The sequence below is a fragment of the Panonychus citri genome, unplaced genomic scaffold (genome assembly GCF_014898815.1).
Source record: "Panonychus citri isolate SS breed McGregor unplaced genomic scaffold, ASM1489881v1 Contig00136, whole genome shotgun sequence".
Classification (NCBI taxonomy): Eukaryota; Metazoa; Arthropoda; class Arachnida; order Trombidiformes; family Tetranychidae; genus Panonychus; species Panonychus citri.
The window spans coordinates 2,794,085-2,816,101 of record NW_026515541.1 but is presented as its reverse complement, the minus strand read 5'-3'; the positions used below and the strand labels follow the sequence as shown (position 1 = coordinate 2,816,101).

The 22,017-nt window shown below is 31.3% G+C and overlaps 7 protein-coding genes and 1 long non-coding RNA gene across 12 annotated transcripts; 5 read left to right on the top strand and 3 right to left on the bottom strand.

The window, feature by feature from the left end:
• Positions 1–177: 177 nt before the first annotated feature.
• LOC128392487 (copine-8-like) lies at positions 178–3,047 on the top strand. The gene is made up of 4 exons (XM_053352515.1): positions 178–453; positions 583–1,523; positions 1,608–2,705; positions 2,782–3,047. Exons 2-3 carry the CDS (start codon positions 768–770, stop codon positions 2,448–2,450), a joined length of 1,599 nt encoding a protein of 532 aa, XP_053208490.1. The 5' UTR covers positions 178–453; positions 583–767; the 3' UTR covers positions 2,451–2,705; positions 2,782–3,047.
• A 258-nt stretch (positions 3,048–3,305) lies between these two features.
• LOC128392512 (biotin--protein ligase-like) lies at positions 3,306–4,364 on the bottom strand. Its single transcript, XM_053352539.1, has one exon. The coding sequence runs from the start codon at positions 4,362–4,364 to the stop codon at positions 3,306–3,308; it is 1,059 nt and encodes a 352-aa protein (XP_053208514.1).
• Positions 4,365–5,161: 797 nt separating this feature from the next.
• LOC128392490 (protein unc-50 homolog) lies at positions 5,162–6,531 on the top strand. The gene is made up of 2 exons (XM_053352518.1): positions 5,162–5,832; positions 6,068–6,531. Exons 1-2 carry the CDS (start codon positions 5,277–5,279, stop codon positions 6,304–6,306), a joined length of 795 nt encoding a protein of 264 aa, XP_053208493.1. The 5' UTR covers positions 5,162–5,276; the 3' UTR covers positions 6,307–6,531.
• Positions 6,532–6,611: 80 nt separating this feature from the next.
• Positions 6,612–7,622, top strand: LOC128392491 (dnaJ homolog subfamily C member 8-like). Its single transcript, XM_053352519.1, has one exon. The coding sequence runs from the start codon at positions 6,732–6,734 to the stop codon at positions 7,452–7,454; it is 723 nt and encodes a 240-aa protein (XP_053208494.1). The 5' UTR covers positions 6,612–6,731; the 3' UTR covers positions 7,455–7,622.
• Positions 7,623–7,715: 93 nt separating this feature from the next.
• LOC128392488 (tryptophan--tRNA ligase, cytoplasmic-like) lies at positions 7,716–9,191 on the bottom strand. The gene is given in 2 exon segments (XM_053352516.1): positions 7,716–8,198; positions 8,200–9,191. Coding segments are annotated over 2 exon segments (1,251 nt in total). The 5' UTR covers positions 9,063–9,191; the 3' UTR covers positions 7,716–7,810.
• Positions 9,192–9,943: 752 nt separating this feature from the next.
• Positions 9,944–10,973, bottom strand: LOC128392492 (spliceosome-associated protein CWC15 homolog). Its single transcript, XM_053352520.1, has 2 exons — positions 10,727–10,973; positions 9,944–10,610 (listed from the first exon to the last, which is right to left on the bottom strand). The coding sequence occupies exons 1-2, from the start codon at positions 10,837–10,839 to the stop codon at positions 10,034–10,036; spliced, it is 690 nt and encodes a 229-aa protein (XP_053208495.1). The 5' UTR covers positions 10,840–10,973; the 3' UTR covers positions 9,944–10,033.
• A 67-nt stretch (positions 10,974–11,040) lies between these two features.
• On the top strand, positions 11,041–13,057 carry LOC128392489 (BLOC-1-related complex subunit 6-like). Its single transcript, XM_053352517.1, has 2 exons — positions 11,041–11,372; positions 11,468–13,057. The coding sequence occupies exons 1-2, from the start codon at positions 11,153–11,155 to the stop codon at positions 12,118–12,120; spliced, it is 873 nt and encodes a 290-aa protein (XP_053208492.1). The 5' UTR covers positions 11,041–11,152; the 3' UTR covers positions 12,121–13,057.
• A 3,917-nt stretch (positions 13,058–16,974) lies between these two features.
• LOC128392494 (uncharacterized) lies at positions 16,975–21,704 on the top strand. Of its 5 annotated transcripts, none has more exons than XR_008326015.1 (4): positions 16,975–17,758; positions 18,044–18,270; positions 18,405–19,611; positions 19,867–21,702. It is a non-coding gene; the product is annotated as an uncharacterized LOC128392494 (long non-coding RNA). The 5 variants fall into 5 exon arrangements; XR_008326016.1 differs by having other exon boundaries at positions 16,975–17,285; positions 17,341–17,758; positions 18,405–21,700; XR_008326013.1 differs by having other exon boundaries at positions 16,975–17,285; positions 17,399–17,758; positions 18,405–21,699.
• Positions 21,705–22,017: the final 313 nt, after the last annotated feature.

Below are 22,017 nucleotides of genomic sequence, written 5' to 3'. Positions count from 1 at the left end.
ATTTTCTTAATTGGAATTTATATTTGCCCGATAGCAATTAACCTGAGAAGTTAATTTAGTTAATTAAATAAAAGAATTTGAGAATTTTTATTCTCATTATTGGTCGATATTGTAAATTATCTTTTCGTCGGATGGGATCGGGATTCTGATCCATTGGTTTTGTTTATTTCTAGATTTGTGTTCAGTTGATTTGTTTTATTTTTAGTGATTGTTATTAGTGAACAATTTAGTTTAATCCAATTAAATGTTTGTTTAATTGTTAATTGTGGTAAATTGTAGTTAAAAAGTTAACGAATTTAGAATAGTCGGTGTTTTAAACAATATGATTTTCTCTTCACAATTAATCTCAACTGAATCTGCTCTTCGTTTTAATCAACCAGCATCTCGGTGTTTACATCATACATTTTACATTCTTGTTAACACTAATCAGTGATTGATTAGATTCGTTTAATGGTAAATTGATTTATCAATTGTTACGCTTTCTCTTTGTAAATACCCGTAGATTTGTAATAATTAACCTAATAATTAATCCTTTCGTTTTATTCTATTTTCTTTTTCTTTCTATTCTTTTTCTTCCAACAGATACTTCGTTTATAAGTTAACCTTTTTTCCCCTTCGTTTTGAAAGATCAAATTTTGGAACAAAATAAGAATTTTAATTTTTCTATTCTATTTTATAAATCAACACAAATTCTTTCAATTGTTTTACTTAATCTCAGCTCTTGCGATCAAATAGTGTGACAACAAGTTGATAAGTTGAAAACCAACATGATGGATATTAGCAAATCTTCATCGATTCCAACAACTCAATTGGAATTGTCAATATCATGTCAAAATCTTCCTAACCTTGATACCTTTTCTAAAAGTGACCCCCGATGTACACTATTTATGAAACATTTATCTGAACGTGAGTTTAGAGAGCTTGGTAAAACGGAGATAATCAATGATGACCTGAATCCCCATTTTGTCCGTAAATTTGTGGTCAATTATAATTTTGAAACGGTTCAAAGGTTACGATTTGAACTATGGGATATCGATACAATGTCAAATGATTTTCTTGGTTATCATGAGACAACTTTGGCTGAAATTGTTGCCTTTCAAGGTCGTGAATATGTTGGCCCATTAATGGACCAAAGAGGCCGATCAGCAGGAACCATAACCGTAGTGGCAGAGGAAATAGCCAACTGTAAACGTGGTGTTTACATAAAACTCAAAGGCTGTGATATTTTGGGCACCAGTTGGTTCACCAAACCGCAAACCTTTCTAACCCTTTGGAGGTCAATCGAAGATGGATCTTACAGTTTAGTTTACAAAACGGAAGTTCACCCCTCAAATCACAAACCCGATTGGAGTGTTATTCATATTTCGGCACGGACACTTTGTAACGGAGATTTTGACCGTAACATCCGAATCGATTGTATGAAATACAAAATGTCTGGAGCCCACAGCCTGATTGGCTCTTTCAACACAACTCTTAATGATTTAACCCAAAGATTTGCTGAACCTTCAAGGCACAAATTAACGGTAATTTGATCGTTGGACTAATCAATAAGTTTTATGATCTAATTTATTTACCGTTTTCTTTTTTTCTATTTTCCATAAAAACAGCTGACTAATACCAAGAATAGATCAACTAATTGTGGATTTCTCCAGCTAATGAATTTAGAAATTGAAGAGGAAGTTTCATTTCTCGATTTCATCAAAAGCGGAACTCAGTTACACTTCGCCGTGGCCATTGATTTTACCGCTTCCAATGGAGATCCAAGATATCCTGAATCATTACATTACATTAGCTCAGCGAAACCCAATCCCTATGAATTGGCTTTAAACGCAATCGGTGAAATCCTCAAACCTTACAATTCACTAAACGTGTACCCGGGCTTTGGTTTTGGTGCTAAACTGTCCCCACAAGCCCTGGTTTCCCATCATTTCCCTTTAAATGGTAATGTTAGCCATCCATACTGCCAAGGAATTGAAGAAATTATTATGCACTATCGATCAACCGTCAATCAAGTTACCTTTTATGGGCCAACCAATTTTGCTCCGGTTATTAAATCAACGGCCACAATTGCCCGTCAATACGATGCTGGAAGTAGTTACTTTATTTTACTCATAATCACCGACGGTATTATCTGTGATATGCCACAAACCAAGCAAGCAATAATTGATGCCTCACATTTGCCTCTATCAATAATAATTGTCGGAGTTGGAAATGATAATTTTGATGCTATGGATGAACTTGATTCAGATGATCATCTACTTGAAATCAATGGTAAAAAAGCTGTTCGTGACATCGTACAGTTTGTCCCATTACGAAAGTACGTTAACTCGGACGGGATTTGGCTTCACTCAATGGAAAGTCTCTCCAAGGATGTTCTCTACGAAGTTCCCGATCAATTGGTATCATTCATGAGAGCCAAAGGAATTAAACCTAAAAGAACTGCACCTTAATCAATTAACGATTAATTTGTTGTGTTTTTTTATTTTTCATTATCTTTTCGACATTAATCTCTTCCATTCTCGTCGATTGTTGTGTTTAATGTTCAATTATAATTATATATCAACACATCTGAATGATTACACTAATTAACTAATCAAATACCCTCCTCAATGGTACACAATTCAAGTGATTATTGACTTATCATTGACCATTAACTTTTGTCTCTCTATTTCACTTTAATCAGCACAGAATCAACATCAACAATGGTAAGTTAATTGTTTAAATCACCTTGGAATGATTTAATTATTAATCAAATTTTTCTCAAAATCTCTTTAATTTCAGATTTTCACACTCATTTCTGCTCAAATTCATTGACTTGTTCATGTCGACACACATTTTTGATCACTTAAACTCACAATTAAAACCCTAATTAAGCCAAATCTGTTTCTATTACTTGGATCAACACAAATTTCAATTGTTAATTGTTTCAATTTCATATATTATGTTATTTCACCAATAAGGACAAATCAAACCATTGGACCAAAATTTTATTATATTTGATTGTTTTCTCATAAATAATAAATTGTCTTTCTAATCAACAGTTAAAATAGTTTTATCGGATAACTAAATTATCTTTTCTTAATCAACTCATTCCACAATTAATTACATAAGTTTTTTTCTCAAGTAGATGAAAGTTCATCGACTCATCGTTAGCAATTGAATTCGGACCTTAATCATAATTGTGATAAAGAAAAACTAATGATCATTAACAAGATGCGAGCACAAATTGTCGTAAATTAAATTGTTTTTATTTGATGTAAATTGAAATCAAAATTGTCGGTTAAATGTTTTGATTGTGATAATTATCATTCTGCCTCATAAACTGAATTTAAATTGGCTGATGAATAGCTAATTGGTGATGAAACAATTGTATCATCAGCTGAGACAATATGTAAATCGGGATGAATGAAAACTTGAATTCCGTGTGAATCTTTGACAACTAATTCATTGTTAGAATTGATTCCGGTCACAATTCCGTTGAAACTAAGGTGGACAGTTTTTTTCTTTGACACCCAATTAGAGGCCAATAGATCTCGAACTAAATTCTGATTTTTCTGTAACATTTCAACTAAAGTTTCCAAATTGTTTAAAACTCGAGCAACCAATTCTTCCCGTGTAATTGGTTCTAATTTAGTTCCAAACATGTGATTATGAGCGGCAACTATTGAATTAAGAGTGGACACACCTGAAACTGACCCAAGACGAATACCGATTCCAATTATAAACCAAGAATCATCAATAGGCGATTGTTCAACAATAACACCGGCCAATTTAACCTTTCGATTGTTCCAAGCAACCGAATTAGGCCAAACATAAGCCAGATCGATATCTTGATAACCTCCCTGTTTTTCATGCACCGAATTGACCACGGAAAGAGCGGCAATTGATTGAAGAAGGGGGAATAGTCCACGATCCGTTAGGTTGACATTAATGGACATGTAAACATCTCCGCTTGGTGATGACCAGGATTGTCCACCTCGAGCCTTACCTCGAGTCTGTTGATCGGCAACAACAACAAGTCCCATTAGTCCAACAAAATCACGAGCCAATTCTTGGGTTGTGGTCACTTTTTCCGTTACCAGTATATTATTACCGATGAAAGTTGTATTCAAATGCCGTTGGAAACTGGGCACCCGGAAGTGCACCGATTCACAATAAGGTGGCACAGTGACCGGTAAGTAATCGGGTGTCGCAAACAAAGACGATCCCGGTGACATAATCCAACTGATCGGTGTCCCACCGACGGGAAAACTGGTCAAATCTAATTGTCCCTCTGAATGTAAACATCCTGGACTAATATTTCCCAAAACGGGAACAATTAAAGTAACTATAAAACTAATTGGTACAACAATTAAATTAACCATTTTGATGGATATACTTTTACATGTGATGTTAACTTGAGGCTTTTTAATTGTGACTCTCTAATTGTGAAAACAATTTCTAATTATCTTTTTCTTCTTAAAGTGATCACTTTGTTTTCTTATCACTTATTAATTGATTAAATCTAATCAATTAACTTAATTTAGTTGCTGAGTCAAGTTAATCCAGTTGATTGCTGACGAAGTAAAAAAAAATAAACGTAAATGATTTAAATCTTAAGGTGACAAAGAACAACAATTAATTATTGAAAGAAAATTTTTCCATCACCTAATATTTAGATTGACAATTAATTTCAACTTCTAAAAATAATTTACAATCTAATTGTTCAATATAAATGTTCAACACTTGAAATCATGTTAAGTTAATTGTGATTATAGTTTTTTTTATTGCTTCTTCATTTTCCCAAGTTATTAAGTGTCTCTGATGGTAACAATTAGCCAAATTATTATCGATTAATCATTAGGAAAAATTAACTGTTATGGAAACTAAACTAAATTTCTTAAGATTAAGATTTCCCAATCAATCAACCAAAGATAATTAACTTAATTGTAATCCTTTTTTTTTTCTTGTTTTCCATCTCGAGACTGATCATTGATCAAGTGACTTTTTCCTCTGAAAATTAGCTCAATTAAAGGATTAATTTTAATTTCCATAAGTTTGATCACCACTTTGAACAATCTATTCTTTGTTATTAATCACAATTAGAAATTAAATTTAAACGGAAAAATTAAAATGGAAATAAAAACGAATCGTAATTATTTAATTTTCCCTCGAAATTCAATTTTGTTTTTGTTTTTTTGGTCTTTAATTGATTTGTTGTTGTTGTTGTAATTTAATTTGATTGTTTTTCTATTCTCTTGTTTTAATTTATCTCTTTGTTTAATTTAATTAATGTAATGAATTCTCGTGACTCTTTACTACCCAGTCCGGTTCCAAGTGCCACCGGTAAATCTAAGGCTCGATTTAAATGGGAACCTGCAACTATGAGCGCTTTGAAAAAGTGTCAAAAATTTTTAACACGATTAACTCGAGTTAATCATATGGACTTTGAATTTGCTTTATGGCAGATGATTTACCTGTTTATCTCACCTTCAAAGGTTTATCGATCAGTTTATTATCGTAAACAAACAAAGAATCAATATTCTCGTGATGATCCTGCTTTTGTGGTCCTATTATCCTTTTGGTTTATCATCAGTGCTACTGGTTTAAGTTTAGTTTTACAATTACCTTTCATTGCTTTTATTAAATTTCTATTCTGGGTTGTATTGGTTGATTGTATTGGAATCGGATTAATTGTTGCCACCGTATTTTGGTTCGTCGCTAATAAATATCTACGTAAACCAAATTTACCAAAAGAAGACGTTGAATGGGGTTATGCATTCGATGTCCATCTAAATGCTTTCTTTCCACCCTTGATAATTATCCATGTATTCCAATTGTTCTTCTTCAATGGTAATTTACTTAATTTCTTTCTCTATTCTGATTTGTATTATTGATCATCTTTAAGAATAATCAACTGGAGGAAAAAAAAATAGAGAGCAAAACTTTCCGATTTGGGTTATCCTTTTATCGATGAACAATCAATAACAAACCAAGAAGCAGAATCAACCAAGACATGATTGTCTAACTAGGGAATTATCTTTGACTAAATTGTTTGATTTACTTTTTTTTTCATTTCTATTTACAGTTCTTATTAATAGTGATTGGTTTTTCGCTCGATTATTTGGAAATACTCTTTGGTACATCTCTGCAATCTATTATACCTACATAACTTTTCTTGGTTTCAGTTCTCTACCCAATCTTCATCGAACCAAGTATATTTTATATCCATTGGTACCTTTACTGTTTTTCTACATTTTAACTCTAATTTCTGGTGTAAATATTTGCAGGGTAATCATGGATTTCTATAAATACAGAGTATATTAATTATCTCCACCACGAAACAATTATTTTCTCAACCTCAATTTTTCCTCCTTTTCTGCATCACCAGCAAACAAGAACAATATTCATTCTGTATTTATCGATTTACACACATTCACAAATATAAATATTTATACATATATATTTAAATAATATATTAATGTAAATGGCGAAGAAGAAGAAGAAAAAAAAACAAATTAAAACTTTCATATTTATTGCGATCAAATTTAATTGGAAAAATATTTTACCGATTTAAGTTTATATTTACCGCGTTTTCTTTGTCTCCATGGAAACGAGAGTTGAAAAGTAAACAAATCTGATGATTGAGTTTTCCATTGACTTTTAATTGTTTGTTTCGTGTTTAATTAAATTGTAATTATATTCTTATGGTAGATTTTTGTAATTGTGATTGAAAATTATTATTTCTAATCATGTCTGGCAATGGAGATGACAAGGAAGCCATTTTCAAGTCTTTCATTAGCGAGGTGAAAACAATTGAAGAGAAAGATTCAATTTATACATCAGATAAACAGATTCAACGTTTACTTAGACCTGGTTCATCTTATGCTAATTTAAATCCTTTCAGTGTTTTGTTACTCGATTATGATGCCTCATTGGAAGCAATTAAGAAACAGTATAAAAAATTGTCCATTTTACTTCATCCAGATAAGAATCCAGAGAATCGAGAGAAAGCTCAAATTGCTTTTGATATTCTAAATAAGGCTTACCGAAGTTTGGAAGATGAAATTTCTCGAGCTCGAGCACTTGAGGTTGTGGAAGAAGCCAAATTTAAGGTTAACCAGAATATTGAAGAGAAGAGGAAAAAATTAAAACGTGAAGGTAAAACTGATCTACAAGTTGATGAAGATGATCCAGAGAAATTGAAACATGCTATTCATGTTTTAACCATGAAACTGTTTGCCGATTATGAAAGGAAACGCCGAGCAATGGAGGATAGAAACACCGAGGATCGTAAACGTAAACGTGAAGGTGAAATTGAAGAAGAAGAGAAGAAAAAAGCTGAACATGAATGGAACAAAAATTATGAAGAATCAAGGGAAATTCGAGTTTCGAGTTGGAAAAATTTCCAAACAACATCAAAAGCCAAAAGGAAAACATTTCGACCTCCAACTCACAAACCTGAGACTAAATAGAAAACATGAAACAAACTAACAATCAACAGAATCCAAGTGTCTACACAACAATCAAGTGTTGGATTAATTATTTTCATCATCACTACTTAATCAACAGCTTGTAACTATCAACGTACATTTTGTCTATTTGGTAAATCAACATTGACCATTTTTAATCTAATTCCAATTCTTTGTACATTTCAATCAATTCAATGTTTCTTTTTTTGTTTGGTCAATACTCTTTCTCAGTGTTGGAAATTAAATCCACATATAACAATCAAATCAAATAACCAATTAACATTTTTATTTCTTTTGCAGCCCTTTTACAACCACATTTAAAAAGACATTTTAATTAAATCACAGAAAGAGAGAGAAATTTAGAGATTTAATTTCCTTGGTCTCATAAATTCGTCAAGTATTTCATCAGTTACTTGTTTCCGTCTCTCTTGGTGATCAGCCACTAATTTCTGAAGAATTGTAATCAATTCTTTCTTTAAAAATCCCGTGAGTAAAGTTCCCGCCGTATAATCTTTACGAATCTGTTCAAGTTTATCATCATCTTCGAGGAAAAATTTAAGATATTGATAAGAAATATCTACATCACAATTACCACCATTGGCTTGATGTTCCTCGATAGTTTGTCCACCGCCCGAAAAAGCGTAACGATTAATCTTATTCTTAATTTGATTCGCTGTATCGGTGACAAATATTGAACTATTTGCATCGGAGGCGCTCATCTTACTTTGAGCCCCTTGGAGGGCAGGAAAAAGATGAATGAAGCAGAGCGGGTTTGGGAAACCCAAGCCTCGGGGCAACATCACGGGTTAGCCTAAAGTAGGGATCTTGATCAATAGCACAAGGAATTAGACAAGGAATGTCTTTCTTGCCATCAAAGATAAACGGAAATGATGATGAGAACGACGGAGCTGCTTGAATTGACGGGAAACCAGTTTTTCCAATACAATCAGCGTCATCGATTCCAAATATTTTTCTCACTTGATTGTTATTCACTAGTTTATTGATCTTGACAATATTTTGGTAGAAAGCTGGACCACAAGATCCTATAAATGTTAGATTATTAAAGATGAATGTTTTTTTAACATCAAACCCGCAGGCGATTATATCTTTGGCATTTTCCCGAGCAAGTTCAATTGCATCTTCAACGGGAATATCTTTCCAATAGGATTTCTCATCATCGGTTAATTGTATCACCAAAGGAACATTGAAAGTATCTTGTAACCATTTAGTAAATAGAAAGGGTATTAAATGGCCTAAATGAAGAGCCTTTGAAGATGGACCTCGACCAGTATAGAGGAAAAAGGGTTTACCCTTCTCGTAGCGTTCAAGAATTGAATGGAAATCTCGATGGGAGAAGAAAATTTTCCGACGTAATAAATGATGAATATTACCACCAGTTATCTTACCCATTCTCTCAATCAAGGCATCATCAATTCTACTTGAACCAAATCGAACAATTAATTTATCATAATCAATTCCAGTAGCAGAATTAGATGTAACATTCCAAGGAGTAACGACATCATTTTCGTCTTCTTCCTTTTCACTCACCGGTTCATTTTCTTTCGTTGGTAGAACACATTTACTTTCCAGAGAATCAGCTAATTCTGACATGTTCACAATAGAGATCAAAACAAATTAAAATAATAAAAGAACAAAAAATAAATTAGACTTAGAATCGATTGTACAATTGTTGAGTCAACAAGACAATTTGTTTTCTTTTCATCAATTTGTTTGCATCAACACATGTAGTCGAATATGACAAAAGTCGCCAATAGATGTCACCATTTTCGTCTCTTTAAAATTTCTTTTGATTTGATCAAATTTTCAATTTCATTTCTTGTTTTTGATTTGGTTAACTGGATTTAATTGCGAAAATGAGGTGATTTATTTATTTTATATTCTATTAGCGTTATTTTTAATTGTTGGAGAATTGATTAAATTGATTAAATGAACATGATAACTTGAGATACTTTTTGTTTAATCGTTTGTTTCATTTGTCTCATGTTCTGATTTGGCTTTTGTTTTGATTTTTGATTTCTTATTTTTCTCTTTTAATTAATTTCTTTTTTTCTATTTTTCTTTTTTCTTTTAGCATTTCATCTGAAGTTCCTGAATATCTTGTTGATCGAATTGCTGATTCCAAATGGGATGGTGTTAATGGAACTTATAATAATGAGAATGATTGGAAAGAATGGGATGAAATTTGTTCTGTTTACAATGAGTACACTGGTGATTCTATTCCTGCCTTACCTTATGTGATTACTGATTGGTAATTAATTTGATTCATTTCTTTTTCTACATTGATGGTGAATATAAAACTCTCTTGGTTTCTCATGATATCTTCAATTGGATCGACTGTCAAAACAATTTAATTGATTTGTATTAAACCTTTTTTCACTTTTTGAGTGAAAATTAAAGGGAATCAATAATTTACCAATGATTTTGGTGGTTTCAGTTTTAATCATCGTGTAAAAGAATAACAAGTTTATCAATTTGATGAGTTTTTAAGTTTATTGGTGAAGAGAAAAGTAAATTCCAAGACGATTTAGTTTACAAAATGTAAAGAAGAAATAATTCCATTTCTATTTGATGTATTTTTCCATGAACTTTTTATGAAATTCTGATCTAAGAGTATCATTGATGAAAGTTTTGTTCTTATTATCAGATTCACTACGAGCACAGTTTTTGAATACAACATCGTCATCCCATCGTCTTTTCACTTTAAATTCAGTCTTATTGGAACTTAAAAGAGGATTTCCACGGAGAATATTTTCCATTCGAATTTTTTCCTCATTTTGTTTTCTTTCAGCTTCTTTTTTCGCCTCTTCAGCAGCTCTTTCCTTTTTAATTCGATTTAATTCAGCTAATAATTCTTCAGTATCATCTTCATCACTTTCCTCTTCATCACTGTCCTCATCTTCATCTTCATCAGGTAATTTATCATCTGCATCTGGATCATGAACTGGTACCTCAACCTTAATCTTCTTAGATGAAGGTAAAGCTAAACGAGAAGCTGAAGAAGTCGAAGACGAAGATGACGAAGATGATGATGATCCTTTACGAGATTCTTTCTCAGCTATAGCCAATCTTTCACGTTCTTCCAATTCTCTCTTAAAATCTTTATTCTTCAGTTCATCTGAAGTACCTTGACCAGGTTGTCTAATAGAAGCAAAAAAAATTAAAGAAACAACAAAATACACATTAAACAAAAGAATTAGAACAGAATAGAACAATTAACCGAGACAAGAACAATACAATTAGATTACAAATCTTACCTGTATTTAAGTTTCAAATGTGAAGGTAAATCTCTGGATGAATATTGTTTGGATAAACTTCCAAGATTTTTCTCTCCTTTAGAGGTTCTAGCAGGATCCACTCTAGAAGACATTTCTTTCAGTAGAACAATAGATTAACTAGAATCGATAGAAAAAAAAGGAATAAATTAGAAAAAGAAAACTAAATAATCATTAAAAGTAAAGACAATCAATTGACCGAGCAAATTGAAAACAACAGAAAAAAATGTAAACAGAAATGAAAAAAATTCTTCTGTGAGTTTAGCCTTTTGCTGGAGATTTAAACCAAACGCTATTCTCACAGCAGAAAAATTCTCTTGTTTACATTTTTGTCTTTTTGACAGATAAACATTTTCGCTTTATAAATCAGTTTATTTTTTTCGTTCTTTTTTCTTTTTCATTTGTGTCATGTCTTCAGTTAAACCGGAAGATGAACAATCATCTTCTAACATTCAATCTCCCGTAGCAAGTCCACTAACCGATGGGGCGACCAATTCCTCGAGCACCGATACAGCTGATGGTCCATATGATGATATGCCCCATGACATGATGACCTCTTCATATACTGAGATTTCATTCGGTGAAAGTGATTTAGAAGATGGAATTGAAATAGATGAGAATGATTTAGGTAAGAATTAGAATTCGAGAGAGACAAAAACCGTATGAATGAATGAGAATTTCCAGTAATCATATTAATTGTTTTCTTTTCTCTTTTTCTTTCAGCCGTTGGTGATTCAAATAAGAATAAATCAATTTCTGGTAGTTTATCTTTACCTCAATTATCTTCGACAATTATTGATTGGAGTGAAAAGGCTAAAGCAGAATATGAAGCTGAATATGGTGATAATCCTTCACAATCAATTGTTAGACCTTCAACCGGTGAAAAAGAATCAGATATTACTGGAAACATTGAATATTCTAATGATGGAATGATATCATTTGTTACTCATGATTTAGAATCTAAATTACGATTATCTTCCGTTACATCAAGTCCAAGTTCATCTTCCACTGATGAACAATCATCTTCATCTAATTTAGGAATTTCCAATCTTGATATTACTTTTCTCAATAAGTTAGAGTCTCAAGCACAAATCATTTCAACCAATTTGGATCAAGTGATGAAATATATTGCTAATTATACTTGTCAAGTGACTAATTTAACTCTAAAAAGTGTAAACAATTTAACGAGCTGTTTAGATGAAACTTGTGATTCCATCGATGTCAATATTAAATCAATGTACCAATTGATGGCCAAATATGAAGAGCTTGGTTCGGTTATGGCTCCGATTGATAAATTGTCGGAAGAAGTGAAAGAAGTTAAAAGATTATTAATGTTATTTGAAAGAGAAATGGAAACCAATCGTTATCAACATTAAAACTCAACAATTAAAATGTATTTTCAATCAAAAATACAAGTCAAAACAACAACAAAGGGCGAGCAATCAATTAACCAATCCGACAATACGTTAATCAACTAACCAATCATATAATAGTTTTAATTCAAACCAAATGAGATTTAAATTAAATTGTTATTATCTTTCAACACTTGGGGTGTTAATGTCTACAATTAGAGGGAAATGATTAAAAACAAATTCAACAATCAAGATTAATACTCTTTTTGAATTGATCAACATCACAATCTCTTTTTAATCAGTGATCTTCAAATCGACCATTTCTACCTTTAAGTTTTAATTGTGAATTTTAATTTTCTCCATTTTCTAATCAACATCATGACTCTATCAAAAATCGCCCTAATTGTCAGTTTGGGCGCTGCGGCCACCGCTGCGTTTGCCGTTGCCCTAGTGCTCAATACGAGGCATGAAAGGTTACATTATATTCCGCTCGTTCAACCAGATGATGTCACCCAATTTTTCCCGATCACAAATGAACCGGAAGTCTATACCAAACGGGCACCGATGATTGCCTACAATGATTTAATCAAAAATGATTGTGAAAGTTTAAAAAAAATCGAGGCAAAAACAAACGTTACAATTGTGGTGGACTCAGACTTCGAGGTGACCGCTTCAACCTTTTTAATGACAATTTCTGGTAGACCAGCTGATTGTGTTTTAGCTGAGGCTCAAATTAATGATTTACTAATAAAAATTGTCGACAAAAAGTGTACACCAACTCATCAAGCAAACAATTAACTCACCAAGAACAATAATATTTACAATTGTAATCAAATTTTAAATGTTTTCCATATTTATCTCATTTGTACAAAGCAAAAATGACAAAGAAAATTAAATCAAAGGAAACAAATTGAGTTCCTGATTTTATTAGTTTTTCAATAAACATTTTAAAATGATCAAATTTTCCTTAAAATTTTTCCTTAATTGTTATCGTAATTAAATGTACGAATTGATAAAAGTTTAAGTTAATCAACTTACTAATTGATGACCTTCATTGATCAACCGCTTCCTTGGAAAAATCTTTAACATTTTCTCCTTTCACCTTTAACATTTCAAACACACAAATCAACAGTTTCCAATTTAGTCATTTAACCTTTAAACTGAATTAAATTTGTAACAATTAAAAATTGCGAAAATAAAAGAGATCAACTAGTGACATCTATTGGTTTTTCGAACAACCTATAAATCGAAAATCGGTTGTTAGATGTCGCTACTATACCGAGATTCCATTTTTGTTGATTTAATTGTTTCTTTTACATCGTTAATGATTTTTAATCCAATTGGATTAATTTTTTTTTTTTCGTTAATTTAGTAATCAATTGATCTCCATTGGACCAACAGGATGAACATAAATCCAATCGTTAAAATGGCCTGTTAAACAATAAGAGTTGTGAGTGTTACTCTAAGTCGGAAGTGATTTATAGTCCATCTGATGGAGTCAAATTGTTGACTTGACTATTATGATTAATGACTGTGATTAAAGGAGAATCAAATTGATTGTTGTAACCTGTCAGCCCTTCGCAAGTAACTTACCTGTTTACCTGTTAAAGAGAAATTAATAATCGCGAAGAGATGAGATTTCATTTTCTAAACTTTTCTTCTTGGTGACTTGGTGAAAATTGAGAGTCAATTATGTGAAATAATATCTTTTCCTACAATAATAATGATACAATCATCTATTTATTTTTTTTTCTTCTTTACTTCAAACATCAATCAAGACATTTCAACTCCAATTGATCAAAAGATTATTTATTACACGTCATTATCTCCATCATCATCACCATGCCTCTTATAAAACATGAACAGTAAGTATGATTAGCATGAGAAGACAACAGAAAAAAAAGAGAAGAGAAAAAGTCAAAAAAAAATAGAATAGAAAATCATATTCAACCTTTTTAATGTTAATTTTTTTATTCTTTTCCACTTTTTTCTCCACTAGGCCTGGTCATCTAAACGAACGGAATATCCCAAGATACATGGCGTTAATTTGACGAATCGATTTCAAGTTCAACTAGACTGATGAATTCTGGCTACAGTGATTGAAGCAAGAAACCAATTGGATATAAATCATTTGGTGTATTTTTTTTTGTTCATGTTACAATAATCAAAACCCATTTGAAGGCTAATTTATATATAGTGTAACAATGTTATTCAACTGAAGCTGATGAGAGCTGGTGTTGATTGTTGTTATGGTCCAGTAACTTTATCATCATCACCATCATCTATTATTAATATAAAAATTGATCAAATTGATTGGTTGACGGCCAATGAAAGGTCATTACTGAGAGATGCTGATGAAAATGGAGGCAAGTACTTTAATTGACGTAAATTAGGTCATCAAATAGTATCAACTCTTTTTTTCTATTTCATTATTTTCTTCTCATTTCTCATTTTCTCCAGTATTATTATTAGTAACATGTATTACTATTGTTATAAAATCTCTTCATCTTTCTAATATTTTACACTTTCAACTAACTTATTATATTATATTTCTATTTCTTCTTTTATTTTTCCATCCTCATCATCTCTCTCTCTCTCTCTCTCTTCTCCCTTGCAGATATTATATGAATGGAACCAGCCAGATATTTCAGCCAAGTGAATCAAATTCCTGGAGCACACATACACAAGCCAATCTTTTAACCATCAATCAGAAACCTTTCTCCACGAGTTTATCCCTGTGTTTGTGTGTGAAAAGTTTCCAAATTGTTCAAAACACCATATGATATATAAACTCAATTCCACCTCATCATCATCAACAACAACAACATCATTCTCTCCATATCTTCAATTTAGCCCAATCACACATTGTTGGTTTCTTTTTTATCCTGTTGACAGATTTAAAGAATCAGCAAAATTTTCAAGACAAGATGATGAAGGGAAAAAAATGATTCCAATTGAAAAGGAAAAACCAAAAAAAGATTCAAGAAAAAAAAGAGAAAGACATCAAAATCTGAATCAAGAATCGAGAATCGAGAAGAGAATCACAAGAATCATCCAATCTCAAGTTCACTCATAATGGTGAATTTCATGATATAAAGATGAGTCAAAATTCATATGCTGAGTTTTTTTTTCTCATCTCATTTTCTTAATTCTTGAGATTTTGTATTTCTCGTTTTTCCGTTGCGTTCCTTGGCAACTTTTCACTATTCCATTTATTACAATCAAGTCGACTAAATACTTCCAATTCCATGTTGAACATTAATTGTTGATGGTTCAAATTATGATTACCTTTTCTATTTCAATTGTACTATCATCGTTTATCTACACATTGGATAATTTAACCAACAACAACCAATGGAATTCAAGTGAACACAAATTTCTCAACTCATAATCAAAGAAAATCAACATTTTCACCAAATATCAACCATCTTCTGTTTCATGTTTATAATTACATGTTACATTTAATATCATGTATATATAACTATAAACGAAATGCTGAAGATGATGAGAATGAAGAAAAAAAAACAAAATGAACCATCATAATCAACATGAAATATTTTTCTAACATAAGAAAATCAAGATTCTGTTGCTATGATTAGAATTGAAATTTAGCCTCAAGCAAATATGCATGAGGCTAAATTACTTTAACATTATCATTATTATTATCTTAGTCTTTTTTATATATACAAACATTTTTCCTTACCAATCAAATTAACAACAACAACAATTATATATTTATACTTGCTACCAACCAATGGGAATGAGAAACTTGTCAACTATAATCAAAAATTAATCTGTTGATTGTCTATCAGCAATTGAATTAGTATATGTGTGTGTGTTAATCAGTAGAAAGAAAAAAATGTTTAATTTTTTTTCCTTTGCACGATTTGCATGGTTAACCAGCACGATTTAACTTCTAAACTTTAATTGTAATTTACCTTGAGTTGAATTACAATTGACGTCGAAAAGTAGGAAAAAAAGTTTTCTTTTCAAAGAAACAACAAATTTAATGTGATGTATAAAATGATAGAGATGAAGATGGAGATGGAGATGATGTTTGTTATGGTTTTTTTTTTACAAGAAAAGTATATGAGGAAAGATGAAGATGAAGATGATCTGAGGTTAGATTGTAACAATTGATGCTAATGAAGAATGATTAAGATAAACAGTGATATAAGTTTATCACCGATAGATCATATTTAGAACTTATTATATTTCTGTTTTTGCTCTTGGGCCTCAAAAATTTTCTTCCTCTTCTCCTTTTCTCCTCCTTCTCATTATTATAATAATCATCATAATCTTGCAACAATTAAGATTAATCATGACTATACGTTTACTTTTACACATTATCATAGATTTTGTTCAATTCCTTCTGGAGGATCGTTCAATCAATGTACCAAGCACAAACCAATCCATAGGAACATAAGGCAAGTAACTCCCACTCTATTTTCCACCCTCACCTCCCTCACTCTCTCGTTTCTCTCTCACATCTCTGATTATCGGAATGACGATGAGAAACTCAACCAACCGACGTCCCTTTCGCGTCCCTACGTTTATTTTGCCTCTTCTCAGTTAACAAGATTTGCGGTTGGCTGCAACATGGTTTGTTCATTTGACAATCTGATGGATCTGAGACTGGAATATGTTTACTTTTTGCTCTCTCTCTCTCTCTCTCTCTCTCTCTCTCTCTCTCTTCTTTCTTTCTTTCTTTCTTTCTTTCTTTCTCTCGTAAGAGATGCTTAATTTTCAATTCTTTCATTTAATTTACTCTCTCTTACAAGTTGCTCAAATTTCATCTTAAAAACATACTCAATCACACTAATTACTTTTTATCATCTTTCCTTTGCATGCATTATCATCGTCATCATCATTTACAGCACTTACGATATTATTATTATGATCAAAATTAACCAGGAATAAGTCAAGGAAAAAAATTAGTCAAGTCAAAACCTTCATCGTGTCGTTCAACTGATGTAAACAATTTACAGGGGAAAATGAAAACAATCAACTCAAACTTGATGTCTCCCTAATAACTCCAAGTACCTAATGGGTTATTAAAAGAAAAAGATTCTTATTATTAGCTTAATTAAACTAACCCCAAGCAGAATATCAATTAATTTTTGATAGTAAACAAAAAGCTTATCGACATCTGGTTACCTGGATTTAAAAAAGTTAACGAAAGAATCAAGGTAAGCAAAAAGAGTCCAAGAAATGTGATCTTAATTATTAGACTTAAATTACCAGTGAAAGTGATAGATTTGTTTATAATAATGGTTAATCAATACTTCGGAATCGCTCGCAGCCCGAAAAAGGTCAAAAGAGGAAAACAAAGGAAACAAACAACAACAATACTCACAAAGTTTTGGACTCTCACACAACCGAATAAGTTAAATACGTAAAAAAATTGATTGTATTTCCTATTCATCATCTTCAGCTTGGCCTTTTCTTTTTCCTCGACTCTCCATCATATTACCTTTCCTACTCTCATCGGAGACCAACAATCAAACGAGGAAGGCTTATTATGCTTCCTCGCCAAAACCAATCATTCAAATGTACCTTGAAAACCATGACCATCTCTTGGGACTATCAAGTCAAAAGCAAAGGTACAAACATAAAGCAAAGAGACAGTGAATCCAAAAGACTTCGTATTTAACAATCTCAGGTAAACTTATTACCTTAACTATGATCGAAAGAAGAGAAGAAAAAAGAGAGAAAGAGAGACAAATAGTACCTTAAATGTTTTTCTTTCTTTTTCTCTGTCGTTACTTTTTTTCGTATCTTCATCTTTCCCCTGATAAACATTGAACAAAACTTTTCCTTTGTACAAGAAGCAGAAAAAAAACTTATGTTAAACATTCCGTTTGTTTCCGTTTAACATCAACCCTCGAATACACAATCAACTTAACTACAATTTATCCTCATCAGTTTGTCAACTTTTGTCTTCCAGCTTTAACTTTACACAAACACACTTCCGATACGTGTGCACCCTGTACGTGCTCATAAAAAGTGTATCATGGTAACAGTGATGCGAAAACAAAATTTGATATTTTATCCGACCAAAAGTGATAACAATTTGATAATTATCAATTTTAAATACTTCGATAGATTTGATAATAAAAATGTTAAATATCAAAGTTGATCAACTAATCAATATCATCATCATATTAGTGCTAAGTATGAGTGTTTTTTTTAAACAATTAGATTATAATCAGTACGTGGTTTATAAATACATGTATTATATTTATCATAGTGAATCAATTGATTAATGTTTATTTTTTTTTCCTCACTTTTTTCTTACTTTACCATAGAAACGAGCATATTTTCATGGAAGGACAAGGAAAAGTTAAATTGAATAAATGGAACCCTGTTTACTGAATATACATGAAGATGAAGAAGATAAAATTGATGATAAAAAACAACAACAAACAAGATGAAGATAGTGATGACCAAACCCCAAGAACAAGGAGGAGACTTGAAGAAAAGATGAAAAAGAAAGTATAGAAAAGAACTGCCCAAAAAAAGAGAAATAGGAGGAACCCACCGGAGGGAAAAAACAGAGAGAGAGAGAGATGAGAGAGAGAGAGAAAGAAAGAACCAAGCAAAAGAAGGAGAAAAAAACAACTACTCCCTAATTCCACCCCTGAAGAGGTGGGGTGGGAAATTGAATATGTTTTCCCTTCAACCTTTCCTCTCAAGGCTAATAATGCAACTACAAGCAAGGGGATGGAGAGTAAAAGATGATGAAAAAGATTGGCCAATTTTTTATGGGAAATGAAAAAGATGAAGATGAAAATGATGATGATGGAGAAAGGAAGTTATATAAAGAAAAGAGAGAAACTCGAAAGAGAGAAAGAGAAAGAGAGAGAAGTGATTCTTACGGTTAATTTGGTAACTGAGAGGCTATTCATCGAGTTAACAGTTCGTAAATCTTATAAATCAATTTGCCTACTCAACCCAAACAAAACTCTAACATTTTCATCACTTTATCATCATCAGCTGATTTACAGGTATATTTATTTATCCATAACAAAGTGATCAACAAGATGTGATAAATTTTCTGTCATGAATAATATCTTTGTGTTCATTTGGAAACAATTTATTAATCATTATCAGCTCTCTCTCTCTCTCACTCACTCACTCACTCACTCTCTCGCTACACCAATTAAAAAGCAACAAATTATATTATCATTTGTTGTAAAACTTTTTCCTTGTTGATTGTTGATCCCTTTCTTTTTTGTTTGCTTGAGAAATGATTAATTGTTGTTGTTTGTTGTTCAATGTTAAATACTTGTAAGTCTTTTCATCATCAAATTGTATTTCTTGTTCTTTCACCTTCATTACCACCATAACCTCCTCTCCATCCTCATCCTTTCCTCTTCCTCCTTTTTTGACACCTTTTATTTTTCTTGGTTTCTACCTTTTCATCATTGAATTATATTAATGATCCCTCGGTGGATGACAATGATTATGATATTAAACTGGAAATGGACAAATGGTTTACACAATGGATAATTGGTCAGTAGTATCTTGACCCAATGACCATTATAATATTGTCATTAGTATTTGTAACATGATAATATTAATGATCAGAAAAAGTTGAAAAGATGAACAAAAAAAAATATCAATTTAAATGTTACCTTTTCCATCCCATGTTAATATCTTCATAGATAATTACCTCCCACATTTTGTATTCATCTCTCTCTCTCTCTTTATCATCCTCATTATCCTCATTATATTCATCATCTCTCTCTCTCTCTTTTCATCTTATAGTGTTAGGAACCATTTTCAAGCATAAGTTACCCTTAAAAGATCAATTTAAATGTAATTTGTAACATTTTCATCTCAAACCCTCCATATCCAAACCCGTGTTTTCCACTGTCTTTTTCCACCCTCTTCATCCTCCTCCTACTCACTCTCTTTCTCATCCCACCCCAGCCCCTCGTCTTCCTTTTCCTCTTTCACTTTGAAAGCTTAATTTTGTTGTTATTATTTTTCTTTCATTTTCCCAACAACCAAACAACAATTCTCATTGAAATTTCACAGTTTTCCCCACTCAAGTAACATTACCAACATTTATACAATTTCCATTCACAAATTTACCTCCATTCACCCACTCACCTTCCTCACCCACCCACCCACAAATACACACCCCTTATAGTCATGAACCTCTAACACCATCATGGTCATCAGATTTATACATAATTTCACATCAACTTAAATCCTTAATTGTAGTAATTAAATTCACTTGTAACTTTATCTTTCCCTTACCAATGGTTTTAATGACCATTGGTCAATCGTCCTAAAAGTGACGAAACTAATTTTGTCTAATGTCTTAAATTACATGAAAGAGACAAGAAAATGTTTCATGTTTTTTTTTCATGTTAAATCGTTAATCAGATTGATTAAATTGAGTTTAATCTTTTGACATTGATTGTTGTTAGTAGATGATGCAAAGAGGAACATTATTCAACATCATCTTGATGATCATCTTTTATCATCATCATCATCATGACAAGAATTTTCTCCAGGAATTCAATCAATCACAATTGACGAGGAACGAAGATGTTAGTCATTTTGAAATGTCTCGAAAGAAAAGAAAGCAAGAGAAAAGAATATATGAAAAAAATATAAAAGAACAAAGTTTTTCTCTATCATCTTCTTCCTCCTCTTTTCATCATCATCACCACCACACCCAACAATCAACTGATCATTGATTATAATCAACAGTCAACTACAAATGATTGAACAACAATCAAGACAAATTTGGTTACAGAATGAAAAGATTAATATTATATGGAAACAAAAAAGTGAATCAAGTTAATCCAATATTTTGAATAATCAGCTCAAGAATATTCAATGATATTAACAAAAAGATTCAATATTTAATCATCATGTTTATGATTAAGATTAAAATGAATTGATGAAACCTCCCAAGATCTGGATTAAAAAGATAAATCAAATTTAAATCCGATCATTTAACTTTTTTTTCCTTCATCTCTTCATGTTGTATATTATTCACCCTAATCACTATAAACTATTAATTGTTTGATATTATTGGTTTTCAATTATCACAATCAGTCAACAATATTAAACGTTAATCTCTTAATCCTATTTCATTGTTTTCATTTATCACTTTTTCATCCTTTTCATCATCATCATCAAACAAGTTTACAGGTAAATTCGGTTTACATCATTTTCAGAACAAAAAGAAAAACTTTTGAAACTTTTTTCTTTTTCTTTTTCCACCATTCAATTTTCTCTTTCTATCATCTTTTAATCTTCCATTATCATCATTTCTTTATCATCATCATCATCATCATACTCATGGTAGCATGATAATAATCAGTAATCAGTAGCCTGAGGCAATGGGAGATTAGATTCGAGGAAAAGAAAAAGTGAAAAACTTTTTTTTTCCCATTCGATGAATTTTCAAATCTTTTTTTTCTTTAGTAAAAAAAACATCAAAGTTAATTGTTAGTTAATTTTACAATTAACCAGCTAACAGATTAGAAATTTAAAATTGACAATCAACATAATTAATTTCAACGAAAACTACAAATCGCTGATTGTTGGTTATAAATGTTTCAAATCTAATTGCTGTTGACGATTAAAGTAAAAGTTAATCAAGTATCGAAATACATACAATTACAATTGACCAACTTAAATGTTAATCAGTCGATAGAAATTAACAATCAACTAATGATAAACTTATTTTCTGTAAACAATAACAAAAAAATTGAATCAATTATCATTTGATTGTAACAATTTCAATTACAATGGTCAAGTGAATACAAAAAAAAACTCCATTGCGCTTTATTCAATAATCATCATTATTATTCAGACTGAATTATGATCCAGGTATTGAAAGGTATTTCCAAGAAAATGATAACAACAAAAAACTTATATTATTCATTATTATCA